General features: G+C 38.7%; 1 protein-coding gene across 1 annotated transcript in view; it reads right to left on the reverse strand.

Annotated features, from left to right (window-relative positions):
* Positions 1-2826: 2826 nt before the first annotated feature.
* vstm2a (V-set and transmembrane domain containing 2A) overlaps positions 2827-17477 on the reverse strand; it is a 100017-nt gene continuing 85366 nt past the window's right edge. Inside the window, exon 5 of the mRNA XM_063484307.1 lies at positions 2827-6625. Coding sequence (XP_063340377.1) covers positions 6549-6625 — 77 coding nt within the window. The 3' untranslated portion in view covers positions 2827-6548. The remainder of the gene's footprint in view (positions 6626-17477) is intronic.

A 17477-nucleotide genomic window follows, 5' to 3' on the forward strand; every position in this document is an offset into this window, starting at 1 on the left:
TGTCACTTCCCGAGGCGTCTCATAGTAACACGAAAGGTAACCTTCCGAGTCCCTATGATACACGCTGGATTGTAGATGGAATCCAATAGAATGATGCTCCCGGTGGTAACACACATTCCAGCCATGTATTCCAGCCCTAACCTTAATCCTAAGCCTGACCATAACCTTATCCCTGACCTTAACCACAACCTTAATTGTATTAGATAGTGTTTTCCAAAGCGATTCATGATGAGAAACTAAAATAAATATAGATGTCTGGATTCATTCCAAACGGTTCTCATGTTTCCAAACATGTAACATACAGATGGGTTGTGTCGCCAAAAGCGTAACATACCGATGATTTGTCACATAGCGTCGGTATGTTACGTGTTGGGGCTGACCATGAGTTTTCAGTATTGTGTTGTTATGGTTTTGGTTTCTTCAGGAAAGTGCCAGAAAATAAGACAGAGATTTGATACTACATCACAAAAAAACAAATGCGTTTTCTCCGTACTGGATTTTTGGTGATAATTTTGGAGATACACTATCTTTCATTCTGCTTTATGTTGGTCAGTTTAACATTTTCCCTTGAACATCTCTTTATTTGCAGAGTCCCTAAAAACTGCTGCTCAACTTCTTTATGTTTCTTGGGTTCTGGTATTGATTTGCAGTTTTATGTTCATCAAAGTGGTTATTACTGTATTACTAGTTAGATTCCTTGGCAACACTTTTACTATAAATTTCTCATGTGGAAATAATGAGTAAATTACTCAATATTTACACATTTATACTCATGCTCACCAGAGGAATCATATTAACTTGAGACTATGCTACAAGGAAGAATAACATTGGTTCTTTGTTCAGAGTCTTCAAGGCTTTACTGTCGTGACTATTGATCAAAAGAATATTGATTACCGTCTCTCAGGCCACCTTTGAATTCGGTACTGAGATTGTTATACTGGAGAGGGCATGAAAGAAATGTAATGAATTTGCAAACCATGTGACTATTTCTGGAAGACTTCAATAGCAGATGGCATACTTTTACAAATACACCCTGATCTTGATCATTATCTAACTAAGAAGTTTTAGTGAACAAAACCTTGGGAGACCATGAGCACTTTACCTTTTTACTTGAGAGACCTGCCACAAAATTGGTTCTGAAGGTATCGAAGTGTAGCAGACTAATTTTTGACAAAATTTGACAAACAGTTGGGAAGTCGTTTGCTGTAAAGTGTAATGTATACTATAAGCATTTACAACAGACAGAAAAAAATTACAATATTATATTTTTAGGAATATGAAGCTCTCTACAAAGTTCTCAAGAATGGGACAGCATGCTTTGTTTCCTTTTTTCTATTTTCTCTAACCTTTACACAATTCCATCCACACAGTGTTCGTGGTTATGCCGTTCTTGAGGTGTGAGGAAGTTCCCGACAGCACATTGCCAAACACCACACAGTGCCACCAGTGGGGTACTTTACATTGAAGCTGGAATCAGAGTCACTCTCATTCTCTGCACGGACCTTGTCTCTACAATGTATGCGTGTATATTTTATGAGCATATGAAAATGTAAACTCTGTTTTTCTAACAGTATTATTTTTTCCTCCATGGACACACATAAAAAGATGAACAGATCTTACCCATCTGTGATTCATCGTCTGCAGCAACACAACATATTTGAATATGCAAGGTGCAGAGAGGGCAGTAATTTCCACATACAATAATTCCCCCTACTTCTTTATGCAGCAGTACAAACAGTGTCCTGATTCGAGTGCCAGAGGCCGGTCGGTGGTTTGCTCTTTCTTTGCCTCCACATAAATAACTGTCATTGCTTGCTGAAATAACTAACACGGGCTGAGGGTTAATTTCATATTGTTGCTCATGTGTCTCTCTTGCTTTTGCTCTCTTTTGCTACTTTGCCTGTTTTGCATTCTGAATTCACTGATTAAGTAAACCTGATTAGCTGAGCTGCCGCTGCCAAATTCATTCCGCAATTCCAAAGAGGATCTCGCTCTCTTAATTTGCTAGTGCTCTTTCTTACCTTTCAAACAGACAAGTGGATGATGAGATTTGACGGCTCATTTTTACCAGCTGGGAGGTTGTTTTCTGTTACTAAGTTTTGCACTGATGAAGGCTGCCAAAAGCAAGAGACCAAATTGCAAACTACCTAAATACTTGTTACTCTTTTTACCTCCTCAGCACCAGCATCACAGTGCCTCGATTACGACTTGTTAAAAAATTGTGTTCAAATCTTTATGTCCCTCAGTGTTCTTCATGTTGAACCTTAATTTAGAGATTTCAATTTTAGATTTAAGCATAGTGGTACTATTATTAATATCTCGACTCTATAAGGGCTTTGACAAAGAAGCAGAGCATCAACAACATCAACATTTCATTCCACTATAACAGCTATTTAAGTTTATAAATAAACTTTAAGTCTATAGATGACAACTCACCTCCTTTATTAATTTTTGTAAGCAGAATATATCAGCACAATGACCTTTATCATTTCTGAATGATATATCATAATAGATCAAAACTTTTAATCCCTTCTTATATACTTGGGTCAGCCACTTTTTCATGATTATAAAGTAATTCAAAAATGATGCCAATCGCACACATTTGTTTCTTTTTCTGTTTAGTTTTTTTCACATTTTTCAGTCTCTTGATGGTATATAAAGCAAGATTCTACGGTGCTATCAAACAAAAAGCTATTAATAATTCCAACAAAAGTAACTTTATTCCAAGTTGGAAACTGGGCCAGTGTTTAGCACTGTCAGCGCTCTCTAGCTCACTCACTAAAAAGCTCAGTATTTTACCAACCAAACAGATGGGATTCCTCAGTGTTTGAATTTCATCTGTGAAAATGGTTTATTTAAATATTATTCTGGTATTGTCATTATAATACAAACTGTTGCAATGTTGCAGTACAGAAGCCTCACACAATAGCAAAGAAAAGAGAATTATAATTCATCAGAACTTTTGACAGCTCAACAAACAGACAGGACCGCATTGAAATGAAATACATTAGAAGAAACAAATACATCTAGAGTGGGTGAAGAGTTGGCATATAAAACAGAACAAAAATGGCTGTGTGATGTTTCTGAAATAACATCCCTGGATGTAGGAACTGCTGCTGTAACCATCACTGTGAACTGTTCTCCTCTTTGGTAACAGAGACCTTGCTGCTTGTAAGCAATTCAGCCTCTCCCAACACTCATACCAAGTATTAGTTATTATTTTTTTAACCACACCAATCAATCATTGCTCCCATCTCTCTTTCTTTGTTATTCAGTATGTTACAAGGACCCACAATAAAGTGAGTCCCCTAGATTAAGATGAAGGCTTTATAAAGGAGATGTTTCTAATATATATAGATAGATAGATACTTTTTTTTGTCAAATACATTTTACCCATTTTCATTTTGAAGAGATGAAAACCCACTTTGGACTTGTTTACACTTGAATATGAATACATGACACCATTGTTACAAGTACAGAACATCACTGGCCTCTGCCTTTTTAAATGGATTTAAAAAATGTTCTCATGCTGATTATTTCATTTACAAGTTGTACAATTCTGCATCTTTTTACATGAGGGTTGGACACACCGTCCACTCTCTGGCACACATTCAAATCTCAGTCTCAATACACTGGAAAAGATTGTTTTCTCCTTGTAAACTAAATCATATTACATAGCATGTTTCTTTTCAAAACAATCTGTCGAGTGGCATATATGTGACAGTGATGTTAGATTAACTGTCTAAATGTGCATTGAAGCTATTTGAAACTTGAGGCATTAGACAGGGTCGTCCTCCATCGCCCGCACATCTTGTACCCAGCCTTGATGCTTCTGATCAGAAGATGTCTCTGCTCTTATCCCAAAGCACGACACATTCTGTCAGCCTTTGAAGCTCCGAGCTGGATCAACAAGTTTTCACACAACTGCTATTTGGAAATGCATCTATACAAGGGAGAATTTGATTTAGCTTTGAGTGCAAAGCAGAATGAAAGCTCAAAGTGAAGTGAACATTTACCTTTTTTGGGACATACACAGTAACCATTTCAAAATGCATCTGTATGACGTGTGATCAAAACGCCCTGAGATCAGGTCCATAATAATTAAAAACCCTGCCTGATTTAAACATCTCTGATCTCTCATTCAATATCATCCTCTCAGGAATGTCCAGACAGCTTCCAGCATAGCTGCTATTTTTAGATCACTCCCTGGAAGTTTTTTCTTTTACCACATGTACATTCTGTGATTTCACCGTGGACCTCAAACTTGCACGGTGACCAAACAGCAACTTGACTCGGTCGTCGCTGGTGATGGGATCTGGGTTTCCAGCTGTGATCCAATAGTTTGAAGGCAGCAGATCAGATGAGGTGGGAAATAAGAAGCATGCTCATCATTTTTTTTTGACATTCATGAGGTTGTGCACCATGACAATGTGTGTCTGGTCCAGTCTGTCAAAGCCAACTGTTGCTGCATTGGTGCGAGGTGCCTCAGGGAAATGCTATTGCGTGCCAGTTTTTCACCCACATCAACACAATCTTTGCTTTTCACGTGCATTATCTGCCTCCCTGTAACTTTTTCCTGAAACTGAAAATCCAGTTTTAATAAAACTGAAGGACATCAGCACATATTGGAGAGGCAAGTCAGGGATAAATGTACAGGGTGATCTAAAAATACCACCTGTGCACAAGAAGATGATCTTGAACAAGAGGTCGGCCAATTTTAAATGATATGGCCAAGGAGTAAAACAGTTGATTTTTTAGGGGGTGTGGGGTGGATTCCCAGAATTTTTTGATCACTCCTTATATATTATGCATGAAAGCCAGCTTACACCATATAACAAATTATGACTTCTATTATCATGCTTTATCTTTGACCACCTTAAAAGTTGGGCTAAGCAAGAAGAAAGTTGGGAAATAAAGCACTGATCTCGTTGCAGGGTGATTGGTGCTCTCTGGCACTGAATTTTATGGTCGACAACATTCATTTACAGTATCCTTCTTGAAACATCTGTCAGCTATTCACTTATTCATAAATATTTCACTTTAAATTGGAACATTGGTGCGCAATGTCCTTTCTGCTCAAAAGTTAACAACAAGGAAAGAATCCGTTTTTCTTTTGGAGGTTATCCTCAGTCATGCTAATGATCTAAGCTATGTGTATTATGAAACCCCACCATGCCTTTGCCTCTGTTTGTGTCAGATTGTCAAAGCGGTATATTTTTAATAAATGCTCTGCATGAATAAAAATCTCTGTGATATATCATCTGAAGATAAAGCTAAAAATATATTAATGTGAGATTAAGAGAGAAAAAAATAAACGTATTTCACATAATGAGTATACTCTCTGTGTCACTGGATCTCATGTCACCACCCTGCCACTCAGACTTGTACCTGTATGTGTGTCACTGTATGCATTAGGAATCAAAACGAATAAATGCTAGCTATCCTCATCATCCAAAGTGGGTAAATCCTCATTCATCCTCTGTAATTATAGCAGGGAGGTGCACAGCATCTGAAGCATGTCATTTAGCAAAGGTCCAGGTCAGTTAAAATCAATCATCCAATGGTCACATATTACAATTTTGAATGACTCGTAACTTGTGACATCCTTTTTTATTCCTACCAAGGATGCGATACAAATTAAAATGACATAGGGACATTTTTTTCACATCAAGTTAGCACATTAAAATAAAGCTAAATTCAAAATATTGTAACACTGAACTCCAAATGTTTGACTCATGTAGCTAACTAATGTGTTATCCTCTCTTCTAAGCCTTCAGACCGATAAGCATGCATATCCCCGGATGGATCACTAACAAGATGTAAAATTATGCACAATGGAAAGCTGGGTGGCTGATACAGCTGAAAGAAAAATTTGAAAATTTAACCTTTCGTTAACCTGTTGGTTAATGGTAACAGTCTAAATTAACACATACTTGAATATAAATTATCTCTTCGAGAGGGCTAAGAGTGCCTATTCACATTGAAGTTCCATGGTCAATATGGTGAGTGGTAGCTATGTATACAGCACATACAGTAATTCTAGGTGCTTCAAATAAAACAGATATAGATACAGATCTAGAATTATATATATTACACAAATATAGACTCTCCTTTTTTTGTTCGCTTTTGAGCAATGAACGCATGAACTGGAACAGCGAAACCATAAGAAAGTCATTCTTCCATGAGATTTATCCAACAAGATACAGAGTCCAGTTGTCACATAGGAGCGTTGCACCTCAGGTGGTGTCAGGATGACGTCTGTACAAAAGGTAATCCGACAGCTTTAAATGTGACTGGTGTTTACATTGGCTAATAACAATGTGCTGGGTGCAAGAGCAGTAGTGGCTAGGACACGAGGGGGGGCAACTGTGCTGTCCGCAATATGGTGGAGAGATGTGTGTGGGGTAAGAGGGGGGCAGGGCCGGGGAGAGGGGCAGGGAGTAAAACAGGCTTTTTTTTCTCATTCGCTTTGAGAGCAAACAGAAAGAGAGAGAGTGAGTGAGAGAGAGAGAGAGAGACCTGGGTGCAAACCATGTCAGTTCCTCAAATTATAACAAGGCATTCCTCACCAAACCACACGCCACGAGGAGGACAGCCAGTCCATAGCTGGATGATATTCTTGTACCTGTAAAGATAAGAAACAGAAGCACAAAAACACTGTTACTATTCTATTTTCTTCCCCGTGACCAAAACTCTCTACAGGAACACAAATCCTTTCCTATGAGCTTGTTCAAGGCCTACAGCACATATGACAAAATGACTTTTTATGTTTGGAAATACAAGAACTGGAGCATTAAAAAAAGGCTGTTAGCGAGAAAGAGTTTGTCCATAAACGTGTAATAAGAAGTCAAATCAAATAATCACCATGTTCTTCCTCTTAAAGTTGAATCTGACATCAATGAAGCTCACGTATACTTTCAAGTATGGTGGTTCTTTCCTTGAGCTAAACACCTTTTGTTTTTACCATATCACACCATTCACTCTGTGAAGGTTCTCAGTCATCCAGGCCATCATAGTCTAAGGAGCTCGGAAAGAAAAGCATCAGGACTTCTTTAAGTTTCCTTGAAGACGTTTCATCTGAGAAGCTTCTTCAGTTCTAAGAGCAGCGAGTGGTGGAGAGTCCAAGAATTTAAGCCCTAGGGGAGTGTCCCCACAAGAGAGTCATGGACCCCTTATTGATTGTCTACCTAATCACACGAGCCAAGGTGTGAAAACGGGTGTAGGTCACAATCAGCCAAGGTTTTTGGTGAATCCATTGTGAAGCCTAGCCCCACCCTATCATGTGACTTCCTGAGGTCAAATGGCCCAGGATGTGAGTGGGCGTTAAGGCGTCTTGGAAGGATCTCAGATGGTCGTTCAGAGTGGACATAGATGGCTTCTTTCAATCCTCTTTCAAACCATCTGTCTTCTCTCCACCAATTGCTCTTAGAACTGAAGAAGCGTCTCGGATGAAACATCTTCAAGAAATTTAAAGAAGTCCAGTCACTTTTCTTTCCAAGCTCCTTAGACATATCACAGATCTATTTTTTTTTAATTTGAGGTATTTCTCAATACAAGAAGAAAAAAAATGCTGTAGTTTTACTTTAAGGCTCCTAATTATAATATTTGGTGCCTGACTTGGATAAGATAATGCTAAACCTTAGCTTAAGGTGAGGATTTCATTTTTTTCAAATCTCTACAGTATCAACTTGGTAACTAAGAAAAATAGTTGTAAAGTGAAGTTGTAAAATTAGTTACTGTTGCAAATCTGTACATACATTTTTAGTAAATGTGGGCTGATGTCCAGTCATTAGTGTGTGCCATTAAGCTGAGGCGCACTTGGGTATATATAGTTTGTGACTATAGCTGCCTACAAATAAGTCTAACACCGTTAGGCATTTGAAAAAGGAAAAACAATACGATCTCTGCAGCAACAGCAGGTGCTTGTGGGTTGAAGGTGGTAAATGAAAGTGCTACTTCAAGACACTTTTTAGAAGAAAGATTCTGATTATTGCAAATACTCTCAGAAGCAATTTAACTTCTGATCTTTTTTTTCTATTTCAATGAAATCCTCGTGTTAGCTTTACTCAAGAACTATGACACTACGTCATCCTGCTAGTCCTTTCTGTTTATTTATTTTGTGCGAGTGTGTTCAAAATGAATGATATATATATATATATATACACAATTGGTTTATTTTGCTCGAGATGTGGTTTCTTGTTGTTTTACACCCACATCTGTACTTCAGTTTCTGTCCAACATATGGTCTAGATGGAGCAGAGTCCAAATGTAGCCCATACAGCTCCTGCTACGTACAGAATATAGACAGTTGAGTAGGTTTTAAAAGCTTTTATGTTTTTATTTAGTCAAGCTAAAAAGACATTTTAAAAAAAAAAAAAAATCCATCTCAAGTCAAGTTTCAGAAAATTTGGCATTAAAATGCTCCTAATAGCAGCATATAGGAATGTACATGTTGGTGTTCCAAATAGGAAGAAAATACCTGGGTAATGCTGTCACATTCACAAGTGATCATTCTTGTGACTTTACAGGTAAGAATAAATGGCCTGCATTTGTATAGCGCTTTACTCAGTCCCTAAGGACCCCAAAGCGCTTTACACTACATTCAGTCATTCACCCATTCACACACACATTCACACACTGGCAATGGCAAGCTACATTGTAGCCACAGCTGCCCTGGGGCGCACTGACAGAGGCGAGGCGAGAATAGAAATACAGCGGTCCCTCGTTTATCGCGGGAGTTAAGTTTTAAAAATAACCTGTGATAGGTGAAATCCGCGAAGTAGCGAACTTTATTTTTTACAATTATTATAGATGTTTTAAGGCTGTAAAACTCCTCACTATACACTTCATACACTTTTCTCAGACAGGCATAAACATTTTCACACTTTTGTTTAAACGCTCTCAAAGTTCAAACATTCGTAGAAAAATAAGTCCAGTATTATAGAAACCAAAGATCAAACCCTGTTTTCAGGTCCAGGACATGGGAATAGAGCAGCTGCCAGAAAATTCAACATTAATGAATCAATGGTACGGAAGTAGAGGAAGCAAGAAGAATGAGTTGAGTAAAGTTTGACTTATCTGACTGTTTTGTTTCGCTTAATGTGCCTTATAATCAGGCACCTTATAATACAGTAACTTCTATCTTCCTTTAGCATGTCCAGAAGTCCAACTTTTTGTGTGATGATAGCATCTTTCTCTGCCTTTTGGGTGCTACTGCAGGTGCCTTTGACCGTGCAAAACGTTTGTTGACATTGTTGTGTTTGTTGGGGAGAAAACTTGCAGACATAAAGTACAGCACTTCAGAGTCACACTGCTAGCGATCGAAGATTTATGTAAATGTGACAAGCTGAACGCATTCTGAACTGTACGGGAGACACTGCACGGAGGAGACTGATTGACAATGGTCTACAGCCGATCAGGAGGCAGAACACAATGCCCTGTAAAAAAACAAACAAACAAACACAAAAAAAGCAAAAGTGCACAAAAGAAATTTGTGAAACAGTGAGGCCGCGAAAGGTGAACCACGTTACAGCGAGGGACCACTGTACTTGAAATAGGAGATTGACAAAAATGAAGCAAAATTGTAGAGATTCAGCTTGTAATGGTTGAAGGAAAAGAAAGCGTCTGCTGCACAAACTCAGGGTTTCAAATACCCCACACACCTAATCCCAGAAAACCTGTTTCTAAACATGTGAATTTTAGAAAGAAATTCAAATGACCAAAAATAGAGTTGAAATTGTCTACAAAGAAACACAAAGTGCTGTGATTAAACCAGGAGAGGCAGACAACTACAAAGAAAGTGAAAATGACCAGAAAGAGACTAAAACCAAACACTAAAAGGCAAAAAATAAATAAATAATGCAAATTAGCCCAAAAAGCGATTGGAAAGAGTCAGAAAAAAGGTGTCACTGAGACTAAACATGACCAAAAAGAGAAGAAAGCAGACCAGAGACAGAAATGTGTTAAAAGAAATGCAAATGAAACACATAAACAGAGAGACAAAGAGAAAAGAGACATATAAACTGACTGCAAAGAGATGCAAACCAAGTCGTCTTATGTGCTTTTACCTATATAAACAGGGGGAATGTTAATCTATGTGTGATTGATGTTATAAATACATTCATTTAATTCTAGCAGCTTTACTGAAATCCCTGGAAAACTGTAAATAAAGGCTTTTGGACTGCTCTGAAAACATTTTGCATGGGCAGTTAGCATTGCCTGAGACCTGACAAGCTGCTATCACCACTGCGGGCAACTCTGACTGTTTACTGAGCATCTGACATGACTAACAACTGCAAACTAGAACACAACCTCCTCAGCCTGCAGTTTGATCCGCTTGCGTCTTGGAAACATTGAGCCAGAACTGATGAGAGCAAAGTAACAAATGACAGCTGTACAATCAGCCCAGCAGATGTCTGTGGACATAATAATAGGACATTTTCAGCATTGAATGCTTAGATAGGGAAAGAAAGGAGAGGGAACTGTGTACAAAAATGCAATACCATGAAATAAAGCATGATTTCAGTAATATTCATTAAAAAATCACATTATTCAATAAACTATATTAACATTTACTAGATTCCTGTGTCATACTGGACAGTGGTTCTAAGAAGAAACTGTACCAGGGGAGCCCACTGTTCCTCGCAGCTCTGGATTGTCAAGGCTGCTGAGGGTTAGGGGATATAAGGAAGGGATGGTGGTGCAGAGATGGAGGGCTTTGACCCTTTATTCCTCCCCACCACATCTCATTTGGCTCGAGGTGATCTAGAGAACAGGAGTGCCACAGAGGAGCAGCAATCACTCTAGGCCAAAACATCCTTCACACAGAGAATAATTAATCAGCTTCCAGCTAGGAGCCACAGAAAGGCACAGATGCAGTGATACAGGACAAAAAATCTGCATATCTACTGAACTATTTTACAATAATCTACTCTGTATATAAAAGTACGCAGCTTTAACTGTGGTTTCACTGTTGCAAACTGTTAATTACCTCAGGATGGAGGATGTGCCTTTGACTTCATTTTCTATTTTTCATCATTTTTTGTCAACAAAAGTAAAACCATGAAAGATTGTTTTTTTTTCTTAGGGCTTTGAGTTGCCATGCTGCACCACTGTGTTCATCCTACATCTATGCTGTTTTGCTGTTTTGAGGTTTTTTTTTTCTTTTTTTGGCCTTTTATGTCTAAATAGATCAATAAAAAATTTAAATGTTCATCACACATCTTTAAATGACACCAAGCTGTCAGTGTAAAGGTTCTGTAATATCATTTTCCATATTTTATCATATACTCATTTTAAATATGCTACAGGTATGCACAAATAATCCCGATGAGCCAAAGTCTTCAAACTGCTTTAGTTTTTTTCTGTTCTTGACTCTGTATGATGTCACTAAGAAACCACCATCATTACATGGACCTCTCATGGACACTCAGCTCTGACTGCGATCACAAAAGCTCCGTCAGAAAGCTGGCTTAAAGGGAAGGGAAGGTAGATTGTTTCAAATACAGGATGAGAAGCTGTGCCAAGATCCTGTGTAAGAAAGAAAATATTTTAAACTATGAATGATGCAAAGCCACTCTAGTAGAATCCAATAATTAGTAAACTATTCTGAGCGTGTTATGTCTGAAAAGGGCTGCAGAAAGCACCTGTGTTCTGCTGTGGAAGTAAGACATCCTCATTAAAAATCTCGTTGTAGCTCTAACACTTCCCTCTTAAGTACCACAAAACACTGACTATCTAGCAGAGTGTGTTGTCATGTTTTAGTTGCATGTATCTTTTAACTCCTAATTTCAGCAGGGCAACTAAGGGTCTGAAACAAAGTCACTTGATATCTACCCCTTTAGAACTCTTTTTAATGACTGTTAACAGGAGTTTAGCTTAAGCAGAGTTCAGCTAACAGGAAGGTTTAACTGACAGGTGAGATGCAATTCCTCATTTCACTGTGCAGTATTTATGGCTCGATGAGTGCAAAATAATAACACTTGAAGTTTGCAAAGCAAGAGTAGTTTTATAGGAGAAGTTGAGTGTTTTTCAGATGAAAATGGAGCAACAGTTGATTAAAAAACACTTGCCATCTGTCCAGAATAAAAATATTGTGCTTTGGGATTGTGTTTCAATTCATAGAGTAGGGAAAGTTGCACAACCTAAACCGAACAAAACTGAAAAACTCTGAGGATATCTAACACAGCTCATGTGTGCAATACAGCATTTATTTGTAACTCACAACCTGCGCTATATACACAACCTAAAGGGACATGAAAGGAAAAGTAGCAATAATAGAATTCATAAGAATCAAATCCAAAGTAGTTGTTGGCTGAACTCCCTATTGAAAACCCAAGGAGCATTGATAAAAGACAGCCTGCTATTTTTACAACCAAATACAGCAGCAGTATAATGCAGTGAGGCAGGGCTGCTTGATTAGGTCATAATGACCTCCTTCTGGATATAACCCAACAATGATGGGTCACTGCACACCACCCTGCACAGCTGCGTAGGGTCATTTCTTTAGTGTTAGTTGTGACGTCTTCCAGATGCACTTCAAAATCTGCTGAACTGACTCTGAATTATTATGCTCTAGTCCCCCCAGAATCTGGTGATCAAGCCACGTACAAAACAGCAGAGAGATTGTTATTCATACATTATTGATTTGCTGTTGTGCTGCTTTCTATTGTTTCGTGTGGGATTTCCAAAGCCATTTTTCAGTTTGCTTATCTGAGAGAACACAAACAATAAGGGAAGGCACATGTACCATAGATATGATTCTATCAGGTAAAAGAAAAGATCAGCCACACTATCAGCACTGCACCATGTTCATATCAAATCTCTGAAGCAACATCTTGTAGTCATCATAGTCCTTCATAAGTTATAAAGACTGACAGTTGTGTCCAGTAAATCGCAGGTTTGCCCAAAAGCTAATTTCATTTTTTTTTCTTTTACATGGAAACCACAACACAAGAAGAAGAAAAACAAAACCTTTCTTCATCCGCTGGTCAATTTGGAGAGTCTGGCAAAAAGAAAAAACTAGCAAAATACATATTTAAGGCTTTTCCACACCTTATGAAAATTAGTGCAAGTTTAATTAGACAGTTATTTAAAAAACAAAATGTCAAAACTTCTAACATAGCAAAGTGGTGCAGTCCTAAACTGTCACATTACAGGCAAAAAAGTACCGATTGAGTCCATGTTCTCACTGTGTTTGTGTCCATTCTCCACCCATGCTCCAGTATATGTGCACAAAATCAAAGTAAGTGTTGATGTGAGAGTACTTGATTGTCTGCAACACTAAGCTTAAATTATGTTTTACTTTACTTGGAGGATGTTCATTCATTTATTTATTTATTTATTGTAAGTAAGATCTAAATAGTGTAGCAAAAGATGATGGTACTCCTAGTTAGCTGTGTCTAAAATTTAGAGCTAGTAAAAGTAAAATAGGAAACTTATAAAAGGAAAACGTGTATGGGTAGACTGAAGAAATCAAGCATCAGGACAGAAAACCCTGAGCAATACGGCTTAACAGTAAAAAAAAAAATACACAACACAGAGATATAAATAAGTCATTTTTTTGTGACAGAATCATAAGAAATGGGTGGAATGGACTGGGATTTACATAGAAAAGTCAAAGGAAAACCTGTAGTAACACCCAAGCAAATATCCATCCATCCTTTTTTCCACTTATCTGTGGCTGGCTTTGTGGCTAATCTCTCCAGTGTGTCCTTGGGTTTCCAAACTGTCCGAACACCTCACCCAGGAGGCACCCAGGGGGCATCCTAGTCACATATTCAAACCATCTCAGCTGGCTCCTTTCGATGTGGAGGAGCAGCGGCTCTACTCTGAGCCCCTCAATGATGGCTGAACTCCTCACCCTATCTTTAAGCGAGATCCCTGATGCAGAGTGGCCACTCTAACCTTTTCCGGCTGAGGGCCATGGTCTCGGATTTGGAGGTGCCAATTCTCATTCCCGCCGCTTCACACTCGGCTGCGAACCGCTCCAGTGCGAGCTGGAGACCGTCACCTGATGAAGCCAGCAGAACCACATCATCTGCAGAAAGCAGAGATGAGACTCTGAGACCACCAAAGTAGAAGCCTTCGGCCACTTGGCTGGGCAGCCGTGGTGGAGTCCAACACCCACCGGAAATGAATCTGATTTATTGCCGGCTATGCGGACCAAGCTCTTGCAACAGTTGTATAAGGATTGAATGGCCCATAACAATGGGCCAGACACTCCGTACTACCGAAGAATCTCCCACAGGACACCCCGAGGAACATGGTTGAATGCCTTCTCCAAGTCCACAAAACACATGGAGACTGGCTGGGCAACTCCCATGCCCCCTCGGGTATCCTCAAGAGGTTAAAGAGCTGGTCCAGTGTTCAGTGACAGTGACGTTATTCTACGCGAGCTTTGAATAACGGAGGGACTCTCTTTTCCAACACCCTGGCATAGACTTTCCCAGGGAGGCTGAGCAGTGCAATCCCCTTGTAGTTGGAGCACACCGTGCACCATGTGATCTATTGAGGTCACCTGGCACAAGATGTGAGTGGGGGTTGAGGCTTCATGGGAAGGGATCTTAAAACTGCATTGCAAGTGGCAGATAGTTGGTGTTGTAAGCCACCCCTTCTGATCAAAGATGGTCGTTCACAGTGGACATACTGTAGATGGCCTCCTTCACTCCAAAAATGTGAACACTGGCATCCTCGAAAAGAGTAATCTTTATCCTTTAGGTGCAGATGTATAGCTGAGTCTTGTCCTCTTCAGGTGGCTTTTTTATTTGTTTATGGAGTGACTTTTTCGATTTTTCCAGTGCAACAAAAACAAGATCCTTAGACTACCACCAGATGACTGAGAGTCCATAGTAAAAGTCTATTTTTGTCCCTGTTGGTAGACAAGGACCAAATTATTAGAACTAAATGTAATCATGTCATCCTTTGAGGGCCACAAAGGTACAAATGTGACTCGCTGTAGCTCATTAGATAGAGCAAGTCATCTAGTAGTTGGAAGGTTGGTAGTTAAGTCCCTCACTGTTCCAGTCTGCAACCAACTGAAAGTTGCTCTCTGATGTGTTCACTGGTGTGTGGACACATCAGATATGTGAGATCACTTTTTATAAAATTACAGTGAAATAGGTAAAATCTTAACTGTAATTTTAGAACATGATTCTTGTTTTCTAAATGATGATGCTGATCAGAGTTAAAAATGATGTGGGCATACCTTGCCAAGGGCAATTGCTATCATATGAGGATGTACTGTCCGTCCGTTATTCACGTGTAGCATTTAGTTTCTAAACGCCAAGATAGTAGCACTTTGAGCCTTTACACTGGGATCTACTAACCAAGTGATATAACGTTATTGCATTTATCTTTACATGGGTTTTATGGTTCAAAGAAGCTATACAAATTAACTTGCGCTGACATGTCTTGCTAATGTGCTTTTGATGATTTATTTTCTCACCCTCTTGTCCTCCATTTCATAATGGCATTGTGTCCCCAGATAACAGCAATATGTGTGGGAATTGTATCTAAAGTAAAACAGTTATCTCCTCCCAACAGTGCCAGTCACTTTGAAAGACTGTATAAATCTGCAGTACTGCATATGAGTCTGTCACCTTCTTGCATGCACTGGGTGCAGGATTGTTTCCATTTGTTCCATTCCTAACCCTGAAATGATGTAAGCAATCCACATAGTATGGGAAAACAACACTGTCTGCAGCAATTATTCTCATAACCTCACAGATTCCTTCAGCTTTTTTGTGAGCTGTTTTTCACTTTCAAACTAACCTTGCCAGCAAGCATACTAAAGGTAAAGTCTGTGCTCCTGTGCTATTTTTAGAAAACAACAAAGGAAGAACATTTGCGAATTATTATTGTTGTTGTTTTGTGTTCTGCTGTGCATTTTAATTGATGAGCAGAGGGGGAAAATGTAAGAAGTGTCCAATAACACAACTGAACATACACATATAACGTGTATACACAAAAAGAGCTTTAGCTTATTATTTCATTTCACCATCGCTGTAGCTAAAAGCACTTTCATCCACTTCCTGTGATCGTTTGCTTGACAAGGTCACTGTGTCTTTACATGTCATTTGGAATTATCTATCTAAAGAGGGAAGCTGTGGAGAAAAGGGTTTCCAGGGGAGATTTTGAGTCGTCTGACTTCTGTACATAGTATTTAAAGCAATACGTTATGCCACTTTGAGTTTTCCCTTTTTCCATCCTCCAAAGTTGAAGTAACTGCAGAATGAATCATGTGGAAATATAATGAGCGAGAGTATCTAAGGTTGCAGAGACCTTTTTACTGGTTTCTTGGTGCATGCTGAGATAGAATAGACCCATATTGAATACTTTTCATTTTGTCCTACTTAACCTAACACAACACTTCTCATTTTGCCAAAATGTTTTTGGCTCGGTGAAACGGTGATGTGAAATATTGATTCCAGGCCAGTGAGGCAGCCAGGTTCAGTGAGGCAGGGAGGTGATTCACCACAGCACCTCCACAGGGAGCTCAAACTGGCTTCATGCCAGTTCTATCTATTGCTGCTGATCCCTTGCTGGCTGACCGTCTCTTTGACTCGCTTGCTTATTTGTCCGGGGGCTCCGGTATATAACTTGCTTTCTGATTTGCTTGTTGACTGATAGACTCTCTAACTGACTCATAGACTGCCCAAGCCATAGTTGGATTCTTAGCTAATATGACTGTGTAAATACAAGTAGATGCCATTAAAATGCAGCTTGATTGCTCAGCTGTGATGAGTCTAAATGTGATAACACAGTCTAAGGAATAAAGCTTCTAAATTACCATCCACAACATCTAAAACGACCACACCAGGATGACCACGTACTACAAGTGTTTCTTTAACCATTTAGCCACTGAAAAGGGGAATAAACAGCTAATGAGTGCTTGGGGATATTTTCCTCTGTTGGGTTCTTACCCAAACATACTTGGTCTCAGCTTCTATCAGCATTGTTCCTGTTATATGCCATGTGGAAATGACTAATGCAAATCTGATGCCCATCTAAATTTGACACCTTTCACAGTATTTGTCAGTGTTAATCAATACAAATAAATACTTACAAATTATTTTTCATTCAATATGTGTGGAATTTGCTGACAGTAGTGACATTCCTTACGTCCAGTTTATCAAATGTTTTATTATTTATTCTGGGCCTTGATGTAGCCTCTCAGTCAGTGGATGAAGAGCCTAATTCCAGATTCATTTAAGACAGTTTGCTAATGATTGACTTAGTTCATCAAAAACAGTAACAACAAAAAGTAGTTTTATTTTCTAAAAGTTTGATGTTTTCTCATAACCGTAATATGGCTTTTGCTCAAATTGTGTCTTTACAATCATTCTAAACTATTTTTTGAAATCTTGTAATCTTTTAAATAAATTCAAAGAGTTGATTGGTTTATGGAGGGCTAAAAGTACAAAAATGATATGAATAAATACATCATCAAATAATTAATGAATTAAATGTGTCATTAA

The sequence above is a fragment of the Pelmatolapia mariae genome, linkage group LG9 (genome assembly GCF_036321145.2).
Source record: "Pelmatolapia mariae isolate MD_Pm_ZW linkage group LG9, Pm_UMD_F_2, whole genome shotgun sequence".
In the NCBI taxonomy this organism is placed as follows: domain Eukaryota; kingdom Metazoa; phylum Chordata; class Actinopteri; order Cichliformes; family Cichlidae; genus Pelmatolapia; species Pelmatolapia mariae.